This window comes from Babylonia areolata, chromosome 28 (assembly GCF_041734735.1).
Source record: "Babylonia areolata isolate BAREFJ2019XMU chromosome 28, ASM4173473v1, whole genome shotgun sequence".
Taxonomy (NCBI): Eukaryota; Metazoa; Mollusca; class Gastropoda; order Neogastropoda; family Buccinidae; genus Babylonia; species Babylonia areolata.
In genome coordinates, this window is record NC_134903.1 from 6956339 (window position 1) to 6981594 (window position 25256).

Below are 25256 nucleotides of genomic sequence, written 5' to 3' on the forward strand. Positions count from 1 at the left end.
AGTGGGGTTCGATGGAGGAGGGAGGGAGGGAGGAGGGGGAGGCACATCCATGGGCTAGCCCGCGCAAAGTTGTGGGGGAAAAAAAACAAAAAACGAACTCCCTCCCCTCCCCATCCCCCCCCCCACCCTCCCCTAACCCCCCCCCCCAGACCTCTTGCAGACAGAAAGGAGGGAGGGAGGGGAGGGGGAGGGGAGTGGCGTTCGATGGAGGAGGGAGGGAGGGAGGGAGGGGAGGGGAGGCGTATCCAGGGGCTAGTCCTGCACAAAGTTGTGGGAAAAAAAACAAAACAACCCCCCCCCCCCCTTTAAAAAAACAACAACCCAGACCTCTTGCAGACAGAAAGGAGTGGGGAGGGGAGTGGGGTTCGATGGAGGAGGGAGGGAGGGAGGGGGGGAGGTGCATCCATGAGCTAGTCCTGCACAAAGTTGTGGGGAAAAAAAAAACCCTTAAAAAAACTCCCAGACCTCTTGCAGACTTCTTCTTCTTCTTCTGCGTTCATTCGTATGCACACGAGTGGGCTTTTATGTGTATGACCGTTTTTACCCCGCCATGTAGGCAGCCATACTCCGTTTTCGGGGTGTGCATGCTGGGTATGTTCTTGTTTCCATAACCCACCGAACGCTGACATGGATTACAGGATCTTTAACGTGCGTATTTGATCTTCTGCTTGCATATACACACGAAGGGGGTTCAGGCACTACGCAGGTCTGCACATATGTTGACCTGGGAGATCGTAAAAATCTCCACCCTTTACCCACCAGGCGCCGTCACCGTGGTTCGAACCCGGGACCCTCAGATTGAAAGTCCAACGCTTTAACCACTCGGCTATTGCGCCCGTCTACCCTCTTGCAGACAAAACGGATTAAGAAAGGAGGAGAGAAGGGAGGGGAGTGGAGTGGGGTTCGATGGAGGAGGGAGGGAGGGAGGGGAGGGGGGAGGCACATCCAGGGGCTGCTAGTCCCGCACAAAGTTGTGGAACCAAAAGTTGATGGAGGTGGTCCAGGAGTTGCGCTTGGCCTCGCGGAACTTGCCGCGGAAGTGCTCGCGGGCCTCGGACTCCGACAGCTCGGGCCGGAGGGTCTCCTTCAGGTAGTCCACGTCCCGCGGGCAGGTGAGCTGGGGGATGCCCGAGGAGAGCATCATCATGAACAGCGACATCAGCAGGTGGTAGCGCGAGCGCAGGATCAGGTAGGCCTGCTCGCACGTGTCCTGGAACCTGCGGCGACGACCGAACCAGACAAGAGATGATGATGATGATAATAATGTATGATATTGTCAGTCCTAGAACTTAGGGCGACAACGAAACGAGACAAGGGATAATGATGATGATGATAATTATGTATGATATCTTCAGTCCTAGAACCTAGGGTGACAACGGAACGAGAGAAGAGATGATGATGATAATAATGTATGATATCGTCAGTCCTAGAACCTAGGGCGACAACGGAACGAGACAAGGGATGATGATGATAATAATGTATTATATAGTCAGTCCTAGAATCTAGGGCGACAATGGAAAGAGACAGAGATGATGATGATAATAATGTATGATATCGTCAGTCCTAGAACCTGGGGTGACAACGGAACGAGACAAGAGATGATGATGATAATAATGTATGATATAGTCAGTCCTAGAACCTGCGGCGCCAACGGAGCGAAACAGAGATGATGATGATGAAAATAATGTATAATATAGTCAGCCCTAGAACCTGGGGTGACAATGGAACAATACAAGAGATGATGATGATAATAATGAATGATATCGTCAGTCCAAGAACCTGCGGCGACAACAGAACGAGACAAGAGATGATAATGATAATAATGTATGATACTGTCAGTCCTAGAACCTGGGGCGACAATGGAATGAGACAGAGATGATGATGATAATGATGATAATGTATGATATAGTCAGTCCTAGAACTTAGGGTGACAAAGGAAAGAGACAGAGATGATGATGATAATGTATAATATAGTCAGTCCTAGATCCTGGGGTGACAACGGAACGAGACAAGGGATGATGATGATGATGATAATGATGTATGATATTGTCAGTCCTAGAACCTGCGGCGACAATGGAAAGAGACAGAGATGATGATGATAATAATGTATGATATTGTCAGTCCTAGAACCTGCGGCGACAACAGAGCAAGACAGAGATGATGATGATAATGTATGATATAGTCAGTCCTAGAACCTAGGGTGACAATGGAATGAGACAAGAGATGATGATGATAATAATGTATGATATTGTCAGTCCTAGAACCTGCGGCAACAAAGGAAAGAGACAGAGATGATGATGATGATGATGATGATAATGTATGATATTGTCAGTCCTAGAACCCAGGGCGACAACGGAAAGAGACAAGAAATAAAGATGATAATAATGTATGATATCTTCAGTCCTACAACCTGAGACGCCAAGGAACGAGATAGTGATGATAATAATAATGATGATAATGATGATGATGATGATATAGATACTTATATAGCGCCTATCCTCTAAGTTCTAAGCACCTTACAAACTCAGGGTTATCTGCACAACAGGCTGTCTACCTGGGTACAGCCGTTTATTTACTACTCCGCCATGTAGGCAGCCATACTCTGTTTTCGGGGGGGTGCATACTGGGTATGTTCTTGTTTCCATAACCCACCGAACGCTGACATGGATTACAGGATCTTTAACATGCATATTTGAATCTCCTGCGTGCGTATACACAAGAAGGGGGTTCAGGCACAAGCAGGTCTGCACATATGTTGACCTGGGAGATGGGAAAAATCTCCTTACCCTTACCCACCAGGCACCGTTACCGAAATTCGAACCAGGGACTCTTACAATGAAAGTCCAATGCTTTAACAATACAATACAGTACAGTATCAGTATCAGTAGCTCAAGGAGGTGTCACTGCGTTCGGTCAAATCCATATACGCTACTCCACATCTGCCAAGCAGATGCCTGACCAGCAGCGTAACCCAACGCGCTTAGTCAGGCCTTGAGAAAAAAAAGAAGACGAAAATAAAAAATAAATTAAAGAAAATAAATAAATAAAATAACCCAAAAATAAAAAATAAAAAAATAAAAAAAATAAATAAAAATAATAGATAAATGCATAAAAATACTACTACTACTACTAATAATAATAATATTTATAAGGCGCAAAATCTGGATGAAGTCAACTCTATGCGAAAAAAAAAAAAGAAAGAAAAAAAGACAACAATACAATACAATGCAATACAATGCAATGCAGAAGAAAGTGTGTCCCTTGCCTCTGAAAGTTGTCATTGTTGCTCTCCCCTTTCTTGATGACGTGAACAAAGTGCGTGGTGAGCACGAAAGGCACACGATCCCGTTTGACGCCAAACTTGCTCTTGGTGTTGCCCAGAAAGTGACCAAAGTCGATGTGGAACAGCTGATATCACACACACACAAACACACACACAAACACACACATGCACGCACACACACACACATACACACGCACACACACACACACACGCACGCGTGCGCACACATGCACACACACACACACACGCGCGCGCACGCACGCACACACACACGCACGCGCACACACACAAACACACACACACATACATACACTCACACACAAACATGCACGCACACACACACACACACACACATACACACACACACACACACACACACACATACACACACACACACACACACACACACCATACACACACACACACACACCCACGCACACACACACACACACACACACTCATAAGAACAAACAGGCAAAGAAAGAACAAATAAAAACATCAAAATTGGCATGCGCATCATGTAACAACATTCACTTTCAAACAGACACAATCAACAGATTCACACAATGTCTCTACCTCTTCCTCCTCCTACTCCCTATTCTCACAAGCAACTTCATGCATGCACAAAACACACAGACACTCACACACGTAAGCGTGACAAACAGGCGTAAAACAACATGTTTAAATTAGCATACACATCACACAACAAATGCATGATAGTCAGTATCAGTATCAGTATCAGTAGCTCAAGGAGGCGTCACTGCGTTCGGTCAAATCCATAAACGCTACAACACATCTGCCAAGCAGATGCCTGACCAGCAGCGTAACCCAACACGCTTAGTCAGGCCTTGAGAAAAATAAAATAAAATAAAATAAAATAAATAAAATAATAAAAATAAATAAACAGAAAAATAGAGCAGAAAAATAGAGAAATATATAAAAATACTACTACTACTAATAATAATAATATTTATAAAGTGCAAAATAAGGTCAACTCTAAGCGCAAAAAAAAAAACAAAAAAAAAGAAAAAAGAAAAAAAGTTTCACAGATATGAAAGCACAATCAAATACACATAAACATACATGAGCCCCAACACACACACACACACACACACACTACCCTGCACCCCTGATAGTCAGTAAAGTCCAACTATGACCATCAGAACAGCAGAGGAGGCAACTGCTGCCCCAACTATCTGGGCAAGAATTTGAGAGTAGTGGACAGTGTTTTGCCCAAGTCACATCACCACTCTCTCAGCCAAGAGGGTTTTAGGACAGTCGGCATTGGAGATGCAACTTGAATGAACTTCCTCTTTCGCTCCGTCAAGTCTCCACACTCGGCTCTTTCAAGTCTGGCCTTAAAACCCACCTCTTCCCAAAACAGCCTCCCTTGCCTGCCTCTTCCTTGTCTTTAGTTTCTACAGTTTCAGAGTTATGTATGCGTGTGAATGACTGATGCGAAAGCGCTTTGAATTGTCTCTGCACAAGATTCAGCGCTATATAAATGCCACTATTATTATTATTATTTAAAAGTCAATATTGTTAGGCCAACAGCAAAGCAAGAGCTGTGTGATCAATGGTTTCTCCATTGCAGCGTGAAGCCATTTACAGCTTTGTCTTTTGTGAAGGATGGTAAATGTCAAACTAGGAGCAGCAGAGGAGGCAACTGCTGCCCCAACTATCTGGGCAAGAATTTGAGAGTCATGGACAGTGTCCTGCCCAAGTCACATCACCACTCTCTCGGCCAAGAGGGTTTTAGGACAGTCGGCGATGGAGATGGTTCCCCCAAGGCCAACCAGCCCCCAAGGCTGCAGCACTAAGAGCCAGTGCAATGTTGCCTCCTAGTTTGACATTTACCATCCTTCACAAAAGACAAAGCTGTAAATGGCTTCACACTGCAATGGAGAAACCACTGATCGTACAGCTCTTGCTTTGCTGTTGGCCCAACAATATTGACTTTTAAATAATAATAATAACAAGAGAGTCAAGGCCTTCAAGACTCACTTGTGATAAATTAAGTCCCCTAGCATTAATTACAGAGTAATTTCCCTTCTTTACTTCTGCACCAAAACGTTTGCAAAATAAATAAAAATTCCATGCTTAGCAAAAGAAGTTCCTGTTTGAACAAAAAAATGATAATAATGACTCCTCTTGTTGTGTCAGAATAAGAGGTCAAAGTGCCAAGTTTAGAGAATACAAAAAATATAAATATAACAGTAAATGCAGTTTGCATATAATTAGTCTTCTTTTTTTAATTTTTGTGTGCCCATCCCAGAGGTGCAATATTGTTTTAAACAAGATGACTGGAAAGAACTGAATTTTTCCTATTTTTATACCAAATTTGGTGTCAACTGACAAAGTATTTGCAGAGAAAATGTCGATGTTAAAGTTTACCACGGACACACAGACACACGGACACACACACACACACAGACAACCGAACACCGTGTTAAAACATAGTCTCACTTTGTTTACACAAGTGAGTCAATAATGGCATTTATATAGCGCTGGATCTTGTGCAGAGACAAATCAAAGCGCTTTCGCACCAGTCATTCACACACATGCAAAACTCTAAAACTGGAGAAACTGAAGACAAGGAAGAGGCAGGAAAGGGAGGCTATTTTGGGAAGAGGTGGGTTTTAAGGCCAGACTTGAAAGAGCTGAGTGTGGAGACTTGACGAAGCGAAAGAGGAAGTTCATTCCAGTTGCAAGGTCCAGAGACAGAGAAAGAACGGCGGCCACTTGACTTTAAAACAGACACCACTGATCATACAACTCTCCCTTTGCTGTTGGCACAACAATACTGACTTTTAAACAGACACCATTGATCATACAACTCTCCCTTTGCTGTTGGCACAACAATACTGACTTTTAAACAGACACCATTGATCATACAACTACCCCTTGCTGTTGGCACAACAATATTGATTTTTAAACAGACACCATTGATCATACAACTACCCCTTTGCTGTTGGCACAACAATACTGACTTTTAAACAGACACCACTGATCATACAACACTCCCTTTGCTGTTGGCACAACAATACTGATTTTTAAACAGACACCATTGATCATACAACTCTCCCTTTGCTGTTGGCACAACAATATTGATTTTTAAACAGACACCATTGATCATACAACTACCTCTTTGCTGTTGGCACAACAATATTGATTTTTAAACAGACACCATTGATCATACAACACTCCCTTTGCTGTTGGCACAACAATACTGATTTTTAAACAGACACCATTGATTATACAACTCCCCCTTTGCTGTTGGCACAACAATATTGATTTTTAAACAGACACCATTGATCATACAACTACCTCTTTGCTGTTGGCCCAACAATACTGACTTTTAAACAGACACCACTGATCATACAACTCCCCCTTTGCTGTCAGTGCAACAATATTGACTTTTAAACAGACACCATCAACAGATTCACAGAATATACATCTCTCTCCTCCTGCTCCACACCCCCCCCCCACCCCCCCTCCCCCCAGCACCGCCCCCCCCCCTTCACCCGCCCCCTCCTCCCTACCTGGCCAAAGGATTTCATCTGATTTCTAGTGGAGTGATGGCCTAGACTGGAGGTAATGCATCCACCTACGAAGCGAGAGGATCTGAGCCCACTGGTTCGAATCTCGGCACAGTCGCCAGTACTTTCTCCCCATCTACTTGGACCTTGAATGGTGGTCTGGACGCTAGTTATTCGAATGAGCTGATGAACCGAGGTCCCGTGCATATAAAAGAGCCCACGGCAACAACAGGGATGTCCCTGGATAAAAATTCTGCAGAAAAATCCACTTTGATTGGGAAACAATTAAAAAAATAAAATAAATAAAAATGCAGGCAGGAAAAAATACAAAAAAATGGGTGGCACTCTCAGTGCAGCAACATGCTCTCTCCCTGGGGAGAGCAGCCCTAATTTCACTCAGAGGAATCTGCTGTGACAAAAAAGAAGCAATATTTGTATTTGTATTTCTTTTGAACACAACAGATTTCTCTGTGTGAAATTCAGGCTGCTCTCCCCAGGGAAAGCGCGTCGCTATACCACAGCGCCACCGATTTTTTTTGTATTTTTTCCTGCGTGCAGTTTTATTTGTTTTTCCTATCGAAGTGGATTTTTCTTCAGAATTTTGCCAGGAACAACCCTTTTGTCGCTGTGGGCATGCTGCACACAGGACCTCGGTTTATCATCTCATCCGAACGACTAGTGTCCAGACCACCACTCAAGGTCTAGTGGAGGGGGAGAAAATATCGGCGGCTGAGCCGTGATTCGAACCAGCGCGCTCAGATTCTCTCGTTTCCTAGGCGCATGCGTTACCTCTAGGCCATCACTCCACATATGAGTAACAATGATGTTGTCGCTGTGGCGGTCACCTACCTGGCCAGAGTACTTCATCATGATGTTGTCGTTGTGGCGGTCACTTACCTGACCAGAGGATTTCATCATGATGTTGTCACTGTGGCGGTCACTTACCTGGCCAGAGTATTTCATCATGATGTTGTCACTGTGGCGGTCACTTACCTGACCAGAGGACTTCATCATGATGTTGTCATTGTGGCAGTCACTTACCTGGCCAGAGGATTTCATCATGATGTTGTCGTTGTGGCGGTCACTTACCTGACCAGAGGTTTTCATCATGATGTTGTCGTTGTGGCGGTCACTTACCTGGCCAGAGGACTTCATCATGATGTTGTCATTGTGGCAGTCACTTACCTGGCCAGAGGATTTCATCATGATGTTGTCGTTGTGGCGGTCACTTACCTGGCCAGAGGACTTCATCATGATGTTGTCATTGTGGCAGTCACTTACCTGACCAGAGGTTTTCATCATGATGTTGTCGTTGTGGCGGTCACTTACCTGGCCAGAGGATTTCATCATGATGCTGTCGTTGTGGCGGTCACTTACCTGGCCAGAGGATTTCATCATGATGTTGTCATTGTGGCGGTCACTTACCTGACCAGAGGATTTCATCATGATGTTGTCACTGTGGTGGTCACTTACCTGGCCAGAGAACTTCATCATGATGTTGTCATTGTGGCGGTCACTTACCTGGCCAGAGTACTTCATCATGATGTTGTCACTGTGGTGGTCACTTACCTGGCCAGAGAACTTCATCATGATGTTGTCGCTGTGGTGGTCACTTACCTGGCCAGAAGACTGCATCATGATGCTGTCGTTGTGGTGGTAACTTACCTGGCCAGAGGACTTCATCATGATGTTGTCGTTGTGGCGGTCGCCGATGCCCAGAACGTAGGTGGCCACGCAGTACCCAGCACAGGACAGCATGAACTCCTGAACTGCCTGGTCCAGCCTGGGTCAGGTCAGTACCAACACAGCAACACAAAGACTCAAGGATTCGAAACGAGATTGATGTATTCCGTCTGCCCCGTTCTGGGGTGTGGAGGAGGAGGATACCGTTACGATACAGACGACTCATTGAGTCACAACTTCAGTTTCCAACGACGTCACCAAAACAAGCAACACACACACACACACACGCACACACACACAAACACATACACACACACACACACACAAATACACACACACACACACAAACACATACACTTACACACACAAACACACACAAACACATACACACACATGCACACACACACAAACACATACACTTACACACAAAAACACACACAAACACATACACACACATGCACACACACACAAACACACACACACACACAAACACATACACTTACACACACAAACACACACAAACACATACACACACACAAACACACACACACAAACACACACACTTACACACACACACACACACACAAATACACACACACACACACATACACACACACAGACACACACACAAACAAATACACACACACACACACACACACACACACACACACAGACACACACACAAACACACACACACACACACACAAACACACACACACATACACTTACACACACAAACACATACAAACATATGCACACACACACACAAACACACACACACACAAACACATACACTTACACACACAAACACACACAAACACATACACACACACACAAACACACACACACACAGAAACACACACAAACACAAACACACACATGCACACACACACAAACACACACACACAAACACACACACACACAAACACACACACACACACACACAAACACACACACACACAAATACACACACACACACAGACACACACACACACACACAAACACACACGCACACACACACATACACACAAACACAAACACACACAAACACATACACACACATGCACACACACACATACACACACAAACACACACACACACAAACACATACACACACATGCACACACACAAACACACACATGCACACACACACACACACAAACACATACACACAAACACACACACAAACACACACACAAACACAAACACATACACACACACACACACACACAAACACAAACACACACAAACACACACACAAACAAACACACACACACACAAACACACACAAACACACACATACACACACACACAAACACAAATACACACAAACACACACACACACACACACACACACACACACACACACACACACACACACACACACACACACACACACACACTCAAAATGAGCGGCATGGAAGCAGTAATCACTGAGACCACACAGAAAACTGGGCAGAAAAACAACAACAAACAAAAAAACACAATCCTAAAAACCAAAACAGCAACAAAACGATTGGACAAAAAAGAACAAAAAAAACAACCCCAACAACCCTCCCACAAAAAAACAAACACCACCACCACCACCAACAAAAACAAAACAATTGGACAGAAAAGAAAAACAACAACAACAACCAACAACACTTCCTCCGCCACCCCCCCCCCCCCAAAAAAAAAAAAACCAAAAAACAAAACACCACCACCAACAACAAAAACAAAACAATTGGACAAAAAAGAACAAAAAAAAAAACCCAATAACATCCCCCCCCCCCCCCAACCCCACCGAAAAAAAAACCCACACCACCACCAACAACAAAAACGATTGGATAGAAAAGAACAAAAACAAACACCCCCCTCCCCCCTCCCGCCTCTCCCCAAAAAAACACCACCACCAACAACAACACAACAACAAAAACGACTCAACACGACACAAACAAACAAAACACACACACACAAGCGACAAAACAACGCACTCGGGGCCGGTGCCGTGCTTGGACTTGAGCCACTCGAGGAGAGCTCGCTTGTCAAAGGTGTTCCGGCGGTACCACATCTGGATGTTGGCGATGGTGTCCGACTCCGTCACCACCTCTATCAGCCCCTGCTGGTCCCCTGTGGCGATGCACATGTAGGGGTTCATCCTGAAAGGTTAAACCAGGCCATGAACGTCTTGCAATAGCCGAGCAGTTAACTCTCTCCATACGAACGGCGAAAGAGACGGCGTTAACAGCGTTTCAGCCCAATTACCATCATCAAAATATTGCAAGCGGAAGGCTCTTATACTGAAGAGGTGAATGTTGACAAAGAATGCTACAATTCTGACGACGGAAGCTAAAGGTTGGGTCATTCAGACACCTACTGGACATCCGAGGGGTCTGTGTAGAGGAGTAGAGAGGTCTGGCCGTATTGAGTGAGTTAAAGCCAGGCTTGGGGAATTCTACTGGAGAATTTCCTCTGAAAATCGGTCGAGGTGTAGGGGGCTGCCTTTGGCCCGTGGTGGGCTGCAGGGGCAATGCCCCATTAGGAGTGGGGGGGTGGAGCGTGGGTCCAAAAACAAAATTCGTGATTTTTAAGAGGTTTTCGGGGCTTCCCCTGAGAGCTAAAACATATAATTCACAGTTTCTTCTCTGTCCTGAACTCGTCATTTTTTTCCCCCCTCTGAAATAAACAGCTCTTCCACTGAAAAAAGCGGATCCACTTAAAGTTCCACAGCTTGTAAAGCGTTGGACTTTTTACCTGAGAGTCGCGGGTTCAAATCTTCGTAACGGCGCCTGGTGGGTAAAGGGTGGAGATTTTTCCCCTATCTCCCTGGTCAACATGATGTGCAGACCTGCTCAGTGCCTGAACCCCCTTCGTGTGTATACATGCGCACACAGAAGATTGAATACGCACGTTAAAGATCCTGTAATCCATGTCAGCGTTCGGTGGGTTATGGACACAAGAACATACCTACCACGCACACCACCGAAAACAGAATATGGCTGCCTACATGGCGGGGTGAATAAACAAAAACGGTCATACACGTAAAATGTTACATGTCTGTCTGACTGTGTATGTGTGCACACCTGAAATCTGATTGAATGACACAGGAAACGAATGATGAGCGCCCAATGGCAGCCGTCAGTCGGCTCTACCCAGGTAGGTGACAGCCTGCTGTGTGAAGGACTGTGTGTGTAAAGCACTTAGAGCTTGGTCTCCCACCAAGGACAAGCGCAATGTATAAGTATCGATATCAAATCAAATCAAATCAAACAAACAGCCCACATTCAACTTTCACAGTCTCAGTCACCTTATCATGAACAAACTAGAACGTGAATATGTTTTATTTTGGGAAGAGGAACAAATCTGAAAATAAATCAAAATGACAGTTTTACAATAAGATTATTGATGCTTACATAACCAAACATTATTTACTTTTAAGGATATCTTAATTATAATCAGAAAACAGTCCCCGTGCAATATAAGAATGTCCTGTCATGATCTTGTATTCGAAAGTGGTAAATATTTAAACATAACAAAGAAATGAGACTTTCTCCTACAATGTCAACAAAACAACAACACCACCACCACCACCACAACCACCACCAACAACAACAACAACACCACCACTAACAACACCACCACCACCAACAACAACAACAACAACACCACCAACACCACCACCACCAACAACACCACCACCAACACAACCAACAACAATACCACCACCACCACCACTACCACTAACAACAACACCACCAACACCACCACCACCAACAACAACAACAACACCACACTATCACCACCACCACCAACAACAACACCACACTATCACCACCACCACCACACCACCACCAACACCACCAACACCACACCAACAACACCTATCCCCCCTTCCCCCTCCAACACCCCCCCCCCCACCACCCCCCTCCTCTCCCCTGGTCCCCCCACCTACCTGAGGTCCAGCCCCTCTGCCTGCCAGATGTTGTCCATCAGCTGCAGGATCTGAAGGGTCAGCATGTCCTGCCTCAGATCTGCACACGCCACCATGAACACCCCCTCACTGAAAGCTCCCCGACAACATGGAAAGCATGGCGACTGCTGGGCCTTTTCAAACGAAGTGAAAAATGACAAAAGGTTCTTTCTCCCTCTCTCTCTCTCTCTCTCTCTCTGTTATTTCTTTCTTTTCCTCTCTTCTTCCCTTATTCATTTATTATCTTTTATTTATTTATTTGTTGATTTTTTTTTCTTTCTTCATATATAAATGTGTCCTTCTTCAGATCTATTTACCATTTACCATCATTTACCATCACAGGTGTCACAGCACTTACCATCACAGGTGTAACAGCATTTACCATCACTTACCATCACTTACCATCACAGGTGTCACAGCACTCACCATCACAGGTGTCACAGCACTTACCATCACAGGTGTCACAGCACTTACCATCATCAGCACTCACCATCACAGGTGTAACAGCATTTACCATCACTTACCATCACTTACCATCACAGGTGTCACAGCACTCACCATCACAGGTGTCACAGCACTTACCATCACAGGTGTCACAGCATTTACCATCATCTACCATCACTTACCATCACCGTTTTTGTACAGCAGGTAGATGTCGGGCCCCACGGAGTCGGTGTTGGACCAAACCAACCACAGAGGGCGCTTCTTGGACTTCATCACACGACACTTCGGGACCCTGTCAACACAGTGTACATCGTATAGAGTGTACACCCTGTTTACACTCTGCGGACAAAGTGTACATCATGTAGAGTGTACAAAGTGTACGTCCTGTTTACACTCTGTGGACAAAGTGTACATCATGTAGAGTGTACAAAGTGTACGTCCTGTTTACACCCTGTGGACAGTGTACATCATGTAGAGTGTACAAAGTGTATGTCCTGTTTACACTCTGTGGACAAAGTGTACATCATGTAGAGTGTACAAAGTGTATGCCCTGTTTACACTCTGTGGACAAAGTGTACATCATGTAGAGTGTACAAAGTGTACGTCCTGTTTACACCCTGTGGACAGTGTACATCATGTAGAGTGTACAAAGTGTACGTCCTGTTTACACCCTGTGGACAAAGTGTACATCATGCAGAGTGTACAAAGTGTACGTCCTGTTTACACTATGTGGACAGTGTACATCATGTAGAGTGTACAAAGTGTTCGTCCTGTATACACCCTGTGGACAAAGTGTACATCATGTAGAGTGTACAAAGCGTACGCCCTGTTTACACTCTGTGGACAGTGTACATCATGCAGAATGTACAAAGTGTAATCCTGTTTACACTCTGTGCACAATGTACATCATGCAGAGTGTACAAAGTGTACATCCTGTTTACACTCTGTGGACAAAGTGTACATCATGTAGAGTGTACAAAGTGTACGTCCTGTTTACACTCTGTGGACAAAGTGTACATCATGTAGAGTGTATAAAGTGTACGCCCTGTTTACACCCTGTGGACAAAGTGTACATCATGTAGAGTGTACAAAGTGTACGTCCTGTTTACACTCTGTGGACAAAGTGTACATCATGTAGAGTGTACAAAGTGTACGTCCTGTATACACTCTGTGGACAAAGTGTACATCATGTAGAGTGCATAAAGTGTACATCCTGTTTACACTCTGTGGAAGTGTACATCATGTAGAGTATACAAAGTGTACGTCCTGTTTACACTCTGTGGACAGTGTACATCATGTAGAGTGTACAAAGTGTACGTCCTGTTTACACTCTGTGGACAGTGTACATCATGTAGAGTGTACAAAGTGTATGTCCTGTCTACACCCTGTGGACAAAGTATACATCATGTAGAGTGTACAAAGTGTACATCCTGTTTACACTCTATGGACAGTGTACATCATGTAGATGTACAAAGTGAACGCCATGTTTACACCCTGTGGACAAAGTGTACATCATCTGTAGAGTGTACAAAGTGTACGCCCTGTTTACACTATGTGGACAAAGTGTACATCATGTAGAGTGTACAAAGTGTACATCCTATTTACACTATGTGGACAAAGTGTACATCATGTAGAGTGTACAAAGTGTACGTCCTGTATACACCCTGTGGACAAAGTATACATCATGTAGAGTGTACAAAGTGTACGTCCTGTATACACCCTGTGGACAAAGTATACATTATGTAGAGTGTACAAAGTGTATGTCCTGTATACACCCTGTGGACAGTGTACATCATGTAGAGTGCATAAAGTGTACACCATGTTTACACCCTGTGGACAAAGTGTACATCATGTAGAGTGTACAAAGTGTATGTCCTGTATACACCCTGTGGACAGTGTACATCATGTAGAGTGCATAAAGTGTACGTCCTGTATACACCCTGTGGACAGTGTACATCATGTAGAGTGTACAAAGTGTACGTCCTGTTTACACCCTGTGGACAAAGTGTACATCATGTAGAGTGTACAAAGTGTACGCCCTGTTTACACCCTGTGGACAGTGTACATCATGTAGAGTGTATAAAGTGTACACCATGTTTACACTCTGTGGACAAAGTGTACATCATGTAGAGTGTACAACATGTACATCCTGTTTACACTCTGTGGACAAAGTGTACATCATGTAGAGTGTACAAAGTGTACGTCCTGTTTACACTCTGTGGACAAAGTGTACACCGTGTAGAGTGTACAAAGTGTACGTCCTGTTTACACTCTGTGGACAAAGTGTACATCATGTTTACGCTTATGTGAACAAAGTATATACATCGTTATCGTTATAACTGCACACAACGGATTCAACCATATATAACAACAGGCATACTCAACCAATCAATTCCAGCAGGCTAACTAGGGGGAAAAAAACAAACCCCCCCCAAAAAAATACAAGTGAACAGACCAGCGAAGCAAAAACTACAGAAACAAAGGAACGACAGAAAGAAAAAGGAAAAATGCCAGAAACAACTAGCACAACGGAAAAAGATGAAAACTCTGGCACACTGAAATTTCCAGAAGGTGTGGGACAGTATTCACACTGAAAAACCCCTTTTGGGTAAAGACATACTTCAGTGCTCTGAGGTGGAACAATGGAGAGAGAGAGAGAGGGGAGAGAGAGAGGGGAGGGGAGGTGACAGAGATGGAGGGAGAGAGGGGGGAGATAGAGAGGGAGAGAGAGAGGGAGAGAGAGGGAGGGAGAGAGGGAGAGGAGTCGAGAGACAGAGGGAGAGAGGGGAGAGAGAGGGAGAGAGGGGAGAGAGAGAGGGAGAGAGGGGGGAGAGAGAGGGAGAGAGAGAGGGAGAGAGGAGTCAAGAGACAGAGGGAGAGAGAGAGAGGGGAGAGAGGGAGAGAGAGAGAGGGGAGAGAGGGAGAGAGAGAAAGGGGGGGGGACAGAGGGAGAGAGAGGGGGGAGAGAGGGAAGATAGAGAGACAGATGGAGGGAGGGAGAGAGACAGGGAGAGAGGGGGGAGAGACAGAGGGAGATAGGGGCTAGAGACAGGAGAGAGAGGGGATAGAGAGAGAGACTGAGATAAAGGGAGAGAAACAGAGGGAGAGACAGTGGGAGAGAGAGGGGAGAGAGACAGAGGGAGAGAGGGGAGAGAGACAGGAGAGAGACAGAGGGAGAGAGGGGAGAGAGACAGAGGGAGAGAGGGGAGAGAGAGAGAGAGACTGAGATAAAGGGAGAGAAACAGAGGGAGAGACAGTGGGAGAGAGAGGGGAGAGAGAGAGACAGTGAGATAAAGGGAGAGAGACAGAGAGAGAGAGAGAGGGAGAGAGGGGAGAGAGAGAGACAGAGACAGACGGGAGAGAGAGAGACTGAGATAAAGGGAGAGAAACAGAGGGAGAGAGGAGAGAGACAGACAGACAGACAAAGACAGAGAGATACAGACAGAGGGAGAGAAGGAGGGAGAAGGCGAAAGATACAGAGGGAGAGAGATAAGATGGAAAGAGAGGTGGGGGGAAGGGACGTACTTGAGTTCTTTGAGGTGGAACAGCGGGGAGATAGGAGACAGACAGACAGACAGACAGACAAAGACAGAGAGAGACAGAGAGATACAGACAGAGGGAGAGAAGGAGGGAGAAGGGCAAAGATACTGAGGGAGAGAGATAAGACAGACAGAGAGGGGGGGGGGTGGGGGGGAGGGACGTACTTGAGTTCTTTGAGGTGGAACAGCGGGGAAAGAGGGGAGAGACAGACAGAGAGACAGACAGACAGACAGACAGACAGACAGACAAAGACAGAGAGATAAGACAGACAGAGAGGGAAGGGGGGGGGAAAGGGACGTACTTGAGTTCTTTGAGGTGGAACAGCGGGGAGAGAGGAGAGAGACAGACAGACAGACAGACAGACAAAGACAGAGAGAGACAGAGAGATACAGACAGACAGAGGGAGAGAAGGAGGGAGAAGGGGAAAGATACAGAGGGAGAGAGATAAGACGGACAGAGAGGGGGGGGGGGAAGGGACGTACTTGAGTTCTTTGAGGTGGAACAGCGGGGAGAGGGGAGAGAGACAGACAGACAGACAGACAGACAAAGAGATAAGACAGACAGAGAGGGGGGGGGTGGGGAAGGGACGTACTTGAGTTCCTTGAGGTGGAACAGCGGGGAGAGAGGACTGGTGAGGTCGGAGAACTTGGGGAAGTAAGACTTCTGTCCCAGCACTGACTGCATGTCCTTGTTGGCCAGCTCCCGGGATTTCTGCACAGAAAAAAAAAAATAAAAAAAAAAAAGAAAAAAAGCAAAAAAAAAGCACATATACTTAAGTTCTGGTCACCATCCTGTATGGTTTACAACTGCTGCAAAATGGTTTACAAAATGCAAAATGGTTTACAACTGCAACAAAATGCAAAATGGTTTACAACTGCTGCAAAATGCAAAATGGTTTACAACTGCTGCAAAATGCAAAACGGTTTACAACTGCTGCAAAATGCAAAACGGTTTACAAGTGCTGCAAAATTTTGCACAATGGTTGGCATCTCCAGCACTGACTGCATGTCCTTGTTGGCCAGCTCCCGGGATTTCGGCAGGGATAAAAAAAAAAAAAAAAAAAAAAAAATAAATAAAATAAAATAAAATAAAAAAAGCACATATACTTAACTTTTGGTCACCATCCTGTATGGTTTACAACAGCTACAAAATGCAAAATGGTTTACAACAGCTACAAAATGCAAAATGGTTTACAACAGCTACAAAATGCAAAATGGTTTACAACTGCAACAAAATGCAAAATGGTTTACGTCTGCAAAATTTTGCACAATGGTTTGCAACTGCTACAGAATGCAAACTGGTTTACCAATGATACAGAAAACAAAATACTTTACAACTTCTATGGAAAACAAAACGGACTGCTACTGATAAAGAAAGTAAGTCATTTACAACTGACACAGAACACAAAACGGTTTACATCTATAGAATGCAAAATGGTTTACAACTGAAACAGAAGAAAAAATGGGATACAACTGCCACATAACGCAAAATGGTTGCGCAACATTACCATTAGAATATTTTTTCCAGTCTATTAAATAAATATCAAAGCAATGCTATGATTTGTATTTGTATTTCTTTTTATCACAACAGATTTCTCTGTGTGAAGTTCGAGCTGCTCTCCCCAGGGAGAGCGCGTCACTACACTACAGCGCCACCCATTTTTTTGTATTTTTTCCTGCGTGCAGTTTTATTTGTTTTTCCTATCGCAGTGGATTTTTCTACAGAATTTTGCCAGGAACAACCCTTTTGTTGCCGTGGGTTCTTTTACGTGCGCTAAGTGTATGCTGCACACGGGACCTCGGTTTATCGTCTCATCCGAAAGACTAGTGTCCAGACCACCACTCAAGGTCTAGTGGAGGGGGAGAAAATATCGGCGGCTGAGCCGTGATTCGAACCAGCGCGCTCAGATTCTCTCGCTTCCTGGGCGAGATTACTGACTTGCCAAACAAGGGGGGAAAAAAACAATACCAAACTTTACTTCACTTTGTCTAAATTTCCATGGGACAAATCACAAGGGCTTTGTCTTCCAGCTAAAAAATTCTGACATGGATGTGACATGGGATGATTGTCCAGCAGCAATTCTGAAAGATGGTGGTAATCACCAAAAAAAATTGCATATTCATACATCTCTGCAAGCAAGCAGAGATCATCAGTGAATTCAAATTCATTGCACTGATCATTTCTAACGATTTGAAATGGGAGAAAAATATGTAAAAAAAAAAGAAAAAAAAAAGTCAAGAAAGCACAATAGCACTTGTACCTTCTACGATGTCTCAAAAATGAAATCATGGTTGACTTCTACAGAGCATTCATTGAAAGCATTAACCTTTGACTATTGCTGTCTGGTTTGGAAACATTTCTTTGGCAGAAATCACAGCTTCAAACAATATTGTAAAAACTGCCACCAAGACTGTCGGGTCTGATCTACAATCTGTGGACGGCACAAACCATATGCAGCTACTCAGAAAATCAAAGTCAATCAGACAGGATGAATCACATCCACAGAGATGCCAACCCCTGTCAAGTGTCTGTAAGAAAAATCAGGAAATTTGGTAGGAACATTTTGAATTTGGTAGGAACACTCGGACTCTGAGCCATATCAGCAAACATATATTTTATCTACAAGCTCAATCCACACAGCACAGACGCTGTTTGACTGAGATGCAACTTGATTCAGCCTTGTTTGGGCAAACGATTAAGCTGATTGGTCCACACAATGCTGTTTCAATGGAAACACGCACAATTAGCTGAGCATCATCACGCAAGACCAAGATTAGTAGTGACTGCCCTGGCCTCGTGATCGATAAGTTTAGAGCGTCTGGGTAATGTTACAACAGGAAAGCATGTGACCATGCTATGTGGTCAAAAATGAACTCATTGGAACAATTTTGCCGTTGCCGTAACATCGGAACAAACTGCGATCAAACACAACAAAATACGGCGAAATCGTAACAGCTGGCATCTCTGGAAATTTGTAATTTTTTCTTTCATGTAAAGTGCCATGAGCCCCTAGAGAGAGAGAGGGTGCTATATAAATGTACATTATCATTATTATCATATTATCATTACAGAAAAGTGAGAGCTGTATGATCAATGGTTTCTCTGTAGCAGTGGGAATTCATTTACAGCTGAGTCTTTCGTGAAGGACTAAGATTCTCAAACTAGGAGGCAAGATTGCACTGTCTCTTAGTGCTGCAGTTTTGGGGGGCTAGCTGGCCTTCAAATCAAATCAATCAAATCAAAAACACTTTATTAATCCACATGGAAATTAAGTTGTGCAATCACAGGCTCGTTGTAAACACTGGCATAAGAACTTTGGAGAACAATCCCAACACTGACTGTCCTAAAACCCTCTTGGCCGAGAGAGCGGGGATGTAACTTGGGAAAAACATTCTCCACTATGATCAAAGTCTAGCCCAGATAGTCAGGATGGCAGTTGCCTTCTCTGCTGTTCTGGTGGTCACAGTCGGACATGACAAACTATCATACACATTATTGTTATCATATGACAGGCGCAATAGCCAAGTGGTTAAAGCCTTGGACTTTCAATCCGAGGGTCCCGGGTTAGAATCTCGGTAATGGCGCCTGGTGGGTACAGGGCAGAGATTTTTCCAATCTCCCAGGTGAACATATGTACAGACCTGCTAGTGCCTGAACCCCCTCCGTGTGTATACCTCAAGCAGAAGATCAAATACGCACGTTAAAGATCCTGTAATCCATGTCAGCTTTCGGTGGGTTATGGAAACAAAAACATACCCAGCATGCACACCCCCGAAAACGGAGTATGGCTGCCTACATGGCGGGGGGTGGGTAAAAATGGTCATGCACGTGAAAACCCACTCGTGTACATACGAGTGAACACAGGAGTTGCAGCCCAAGCACGAAGAAGAAGAAGATGAAGATATCACATTATTACAGTGCGATAAATAGAATTGTGCAATCAACAACCATCTACTGAAAAATCTAGTCATCAGCCACATCCACATGTAATATGCAGTTTCTGTTCAAACGTGTGTGTGTGTGTGTGTGTGTGTGTGTGTGTGTGTGTGTTTGTGTGTGCAGTGCGTGCATGTGTGAGTATGCACAAGTTTTTAAACTGATATGCACTTGTATGTATCCTAATTTCTACTGTATCTGTGTTTGTGTATGATTTTCAATTCATCTTCGTATCTTGTTATGTACTATCAATATTCCTTGTGACCCTGGTACACTTGGTAATAAAGACATATTCTAATCTATTCTATTCGTAACTGAGGCGATGACCCCACCTGGTCCTCCAGCTTGTAGCGGTCCATCTTGACCAGCCCGTTGACGAAGGTCAGCTTCTCCAGAGCCTCCTTCTGGCGGTCCAGCTCCTCCAGGTGCTGGCTGTTGGCCCGCAGGTAGCACTCCAGGATCAGGGAGTACTGCACCATCACTCCCGGCACGTGCATCTCTGACCTGGAAGAAGACACACAGAGATACGGATACGGATACGGATAGTTTATTCAATAAAGGCCATGGCCCCTCATGAAGGGGGTACAGTGAATCAACATTCAAAATCAAAACCTTACAAATTACAAAAGTGAATGATAAACTGCAAATGATAATCCACAAATTGGATAATGCACAACTAATAATAATTAACTACATAATACACTGTGAAACTTAAAAGCATTATATAAGTAAATAGCAAACTGTTTTATAATAGTTTCGTTAGTTGATGACACAAGCATGGCAAGTCGAAATAAAGTAGGATGTCTATATTTTTGTGGAATCCACTCATGTCTAAGGTCATTCAAAGCAGGGCAACACAACACAAAGTGAAGTTCGGTTTCTTCAGCACATCTGCATAAAGGACAACTAAGATCAGAGACACTGGACTTTCGATAACGATAATGATGAAGAAATATGTCAGAAATTCCAAATCGAAACCTGGTTGTGAGAAGAAGACACAGAGAGAGAGAGCGAGTGAATTATCATCTGGTCACCTGGACAGAGAGAGACAGAGTACAACACCATCACTCCCAGCACATGCATCTCTGACCTGGAAGGAGACAGAGAGAGAGAGAGACAGAGAGACAGACAGAGAGAGAGTGAATCATCATCTGCTGACCTGGAGAGAGAGAATGAACAGAGAGAAATGAAACAAAACGAAACAAATTTTTATTTCACAAGGGTAGTGGAGTAAGCACAGCTGCTTTTTTTTTACATCCAGCCCTCTAAGCGCAAAAAAAAAAGAAAAAGAAAAAAAAGAAAAAAAGACAACAATGATGATAAATAAGCAAATAAATGTAAAACATTCCAGACACACATTCACACACACACACAAAAACACCATGGTGTGGGAGTAAAAAAACCAAAAAAACCGTGCAGATAAGCGAACAGAACAAAAAAAGAAAAAGAAAAAAAAAAGTCTGACAGGTGGTGAAACCAAAAAGGAGAACAGAAAGAAAAAAAAAAAAGAAAAAAGAAAAAAGGGGGGAAACAATGTATGTCTGCAATGACTGTCGTTTATATGCAGTTGGAAAATGTGTATATCAACATAACTGCAATTGTGTAGCGTCCACCAGCCGTCAAACGAAACAAATGTATTTAATCACATTCCTGAGCACGATATAAGCTATTAGCTTGTTGTTGCTCCGCTGTCTATCTGTACATGTGTGACATATTTACTGAATAAAATTTTGTTTTGTTTAAAAAAAAAAAAAAAAAAAAAAAAAAGGAATCGAACCTGAGCAGCCAGAAGAACTTGTGGCCCAGATGCTGGTTCTTGAGGGCGCGCGTCAGCAGGAATTTGGCCAGGGGGCAGTTCAGGTAGGTCTCGTACTTGAGCGCCTGAACCAGCTGCAGCATGTACTGAGACAGCTCATCGTCCCTGGCAACAGTGAGGCCAGTCAGTGATAGACGCACAGAGAGAGGGACGCCAACATCTGTCAAGTGTTTGTGGTCAGTCAGTCACAAACACACACAGAGACACCAACATCTGTGTAAGCGTTTGTGGTCAGTCAGTGACCGACACACACAGAGACGCCAACATCTGTCAAATGTTTGTGGTCAGTCAGTGACAGATACACACAGAGACGCCAACATCTGTCAAATGTTTGTGGTCAGTCAGTGACAGATACACACAGAGATACCAACATCTGCCAAGTGTTTGAGGTCAGTCAGTGACCGACACACACAGAGACGCCAACATCTGTCAAATGTTTGTGGTCAGTCAGTGACAAACACACACAGAGATACCAACATCTCTCTAAGTGTTTGAGGTCAGTCAGTGACCGACACACACAGAGATACCAACATCTGCCAAGTGTTTGAGGTCAGTCAGTGACCGACACACACACAGAGACGCCAACATCTGTCAAATGTTTGTGGTCAGTCAGTGACACACACAGAGATACCAACATCTGTCAAATGTTTGTGGTCAGTCAGTGACAGATACACACAGAGATACCAACATCTGCCAAGTGTTTGAGGTCAGTCAGTGACCGACACACACAGAGATACCAACATCTGCCAAGTGTTTGTGGTCAGTCAGTGACAGATACACACAGAGATACCAACATCTGCCAAGTGTTTGAGGTCAGTCAGTGACACACATACACACAGACGCCAACATCTGTCAAGTGTTTGAGGTCAGTCAGTGACCGACACACACAGAGACGCCAACATCTGTCAAGTGTTTGTGGTCAGTCAGTGGCCGACACACACAGAGACGCCAACATCTGTCAAATGTTTGTGGTCAGTCAGTGACAGATACACACAGAGACGCCAACATCTGTCAAATGTTTGTGGTCAGTCAGTGACAGATACACACAGAGATACCAACATCTGCCAAGTGTTTGAGGTCAGTCAGTGACCGACACACACAGAGACGCCAACATCTGTCAAATGTTTGTGGTCAGTCAGTGACAAACACACACAGAGATACCAACATCTCTCTAAGTGTTTGAGGTCAGTCAGTGACAGTCACACACAGAGATGCCAACCCCTGTCAAAGCGTTTGATGGAACAATCAAGAAATTTGGTAGGAACATTCTGAGTTTTGGTAGGAACACTCGGACTCGAATCCACATCAGCAAACGTACATTTTACCTACAAGGCATACAAACACTTGGGCCTACCTGCAACACGGTGTAACTGCTATTTGTATTTGTATTTATTTTTTTGTATTTGTATTTCTTTTCATCACAACAGATTTCTCTGTGTGAAATTCGGGCTGCTCTCCCCTGGGAGAGCGCGTCACTACACTACAGCGCCACCCATTTTTTTGTATTTGTTCCTGCGTGCAGTTTTATTTGTTTTTTCTATCGAAGTGGATTTTTCTACAGAATTTTGCCAGGAATAACACTTTTGTTGCCGTGGGTTCTTTTACGTGTGCTAAGTGCATGCTGCACACGGGACCTCGGTTTATCGTCTCATCCGAATGACTAGCGTCCAGACCACCACTCCAGGTCTAATGGAGGGGGAGAAAATATCGGTGGCTGAGCCGTGATTCGAGCCGGCGCGCTCAGATTCTCTCGCTTCCTAGGCGGACGCGTTACCTCTAGGCCATCACTCCGCTACTGAAGAGCTGTTTGTAATTGTTACAGTGGGTCCGTTTCTCACTGTCCAGTCTCATGTGACCAAGCTACATAGTTGAAAATGAACTCGTCAGAATAATTCTGACGTTGGCGTAACGTCGGAACAAACTGCGATCGAGCGTAACAAAACATGGCGAAATCGTAATAGCTGGCATCCCTGGACACGCTAACACTGACACTGACAATGACAATGACAATGATACTGACACTAACACTAGCTTATTGAACAGGCCGCAGTCCCTATAAAGTGTCACCAAACACATGGACAGAATTATGTTTCACGAGAACCAATTGTTTCGCCAATAGCTTTTCCCCCAAAGCAGTCAATGCCCGGTCTCTCGAACAAATCCAGTATGATCAATAGAACTGTGCAATCAACAACCATCTACCTGAAGATCTAGTCATCAGCCCCATCCACATGTAATATGCGGCTTCTGTTCAAACGTGTGTGTGTGTGTGTGTGTGTGTGTGTGTGTGTGCAGTGCATGCATGTGTGAGTATGCACAAGTTTTTATATTGATATGCACTTGTATGTATCCTAATTTCTACTGTATCTGTGTTTGTGTATGATTTTCGATTTACATTCGTACCTTGTTATGTACTATCCACCCCAATATTCCCTAAAAAAAACCCAAAAAACATAAACAAACTATAAATAGTTATCAAACACATGGACAGAAATTATGTTTCATGATACTTAAATTGACCATTTTTGTCTAACATGCTTCATTCACTTAGTGAAAGGGAAGGAAAGAGAAACAGAGACAGAGTGTGTGTGTGTGTGTTGTGTGTGTGTGTGTGTGTGTTGTGTGTGTGTGTGGTGTGTGTGCGTGTGTGCATGTGGTTGAAAAGACAGGTGAAAAAGGAAACACAAAAAGAATTAAAAATAGAACATTAAAAAAAAAAAACCCCAAAAAACAAAGAACAAAGAAACAAAGACAAAGTAAAGACAACAACAACAAAAGAAGAACCCCTCCCCCCCACCCCTCAGTAAAAACAACACCCTCCCCCCACCCCACAAAAAAAACAAACAAACAAAAAAAAAAGAACGAGAAAACAGACGACCAACAGAGAGAACGCAAAGGAACACCGGTTCTCACCCAAGGCTTTCGTTCAGACATCTGACGGCAAATTTACGGACACTGTAGTCCGGGTAGTCAAAGTCCAGCAGTTCCAGAGCATAGTCCACTCCCAGCTGCGGCCAGCTCTCCAAAAGTATCGTCATCTGTAACACGGACACTATCTTTTTACTG

General features: G+C 44.2%; 1 protein-coding gene across 1 annotated transcript in view; it reads right to left on the reverse strand.

Moving 5' to 3' along the window:
• Positions 1–865: 865 nt before the first annotated feature.
• The window catches only part of LOC143301955 (phosphatidylinositol 4,5-bisphosphate 3-kinase catalytic subunit delta isoform-like), a 51250-nt gene continuing 26859 nt past the window's right edge, over positions 866–25256 (reverse strand). Inside the window, exons 15-24 of the mRNA XM_076616431.1 lie at positions 25104–25228; positions 22152–22295; positions 20707–20878; positions 17031–17149; positions 13081–13190; positions 12437–12515; positions 10479–10643; positions 8488–8605; positions 3266–3408; positions 866–1217 (exon numbers count right to left, since the gene is read on the reverse strand). Of these exons, the coding sequence (XP_076472546.1) occupies positions 956–1217; positions 3266–3408; positions 8488–8605; positions 10479–10643; positions 12437–12515; positions 13081–13190; positions 17031–17149; positions 20707–20878; positions 22152–22295; positions 25104–25228 (1437 nt within the window). The 3' untranslated portion in view covers positions 866–955. The remainder of the gene's footprint in view (positions 1218–3265; positions 3409–8487; positions 8606–10478; positions 10644–12436; positions 12516–13080; positions 13191–17030; positions 17150–20706; positions 20879–22151; positions 22296–25103; positions 25229–25256) is intronic.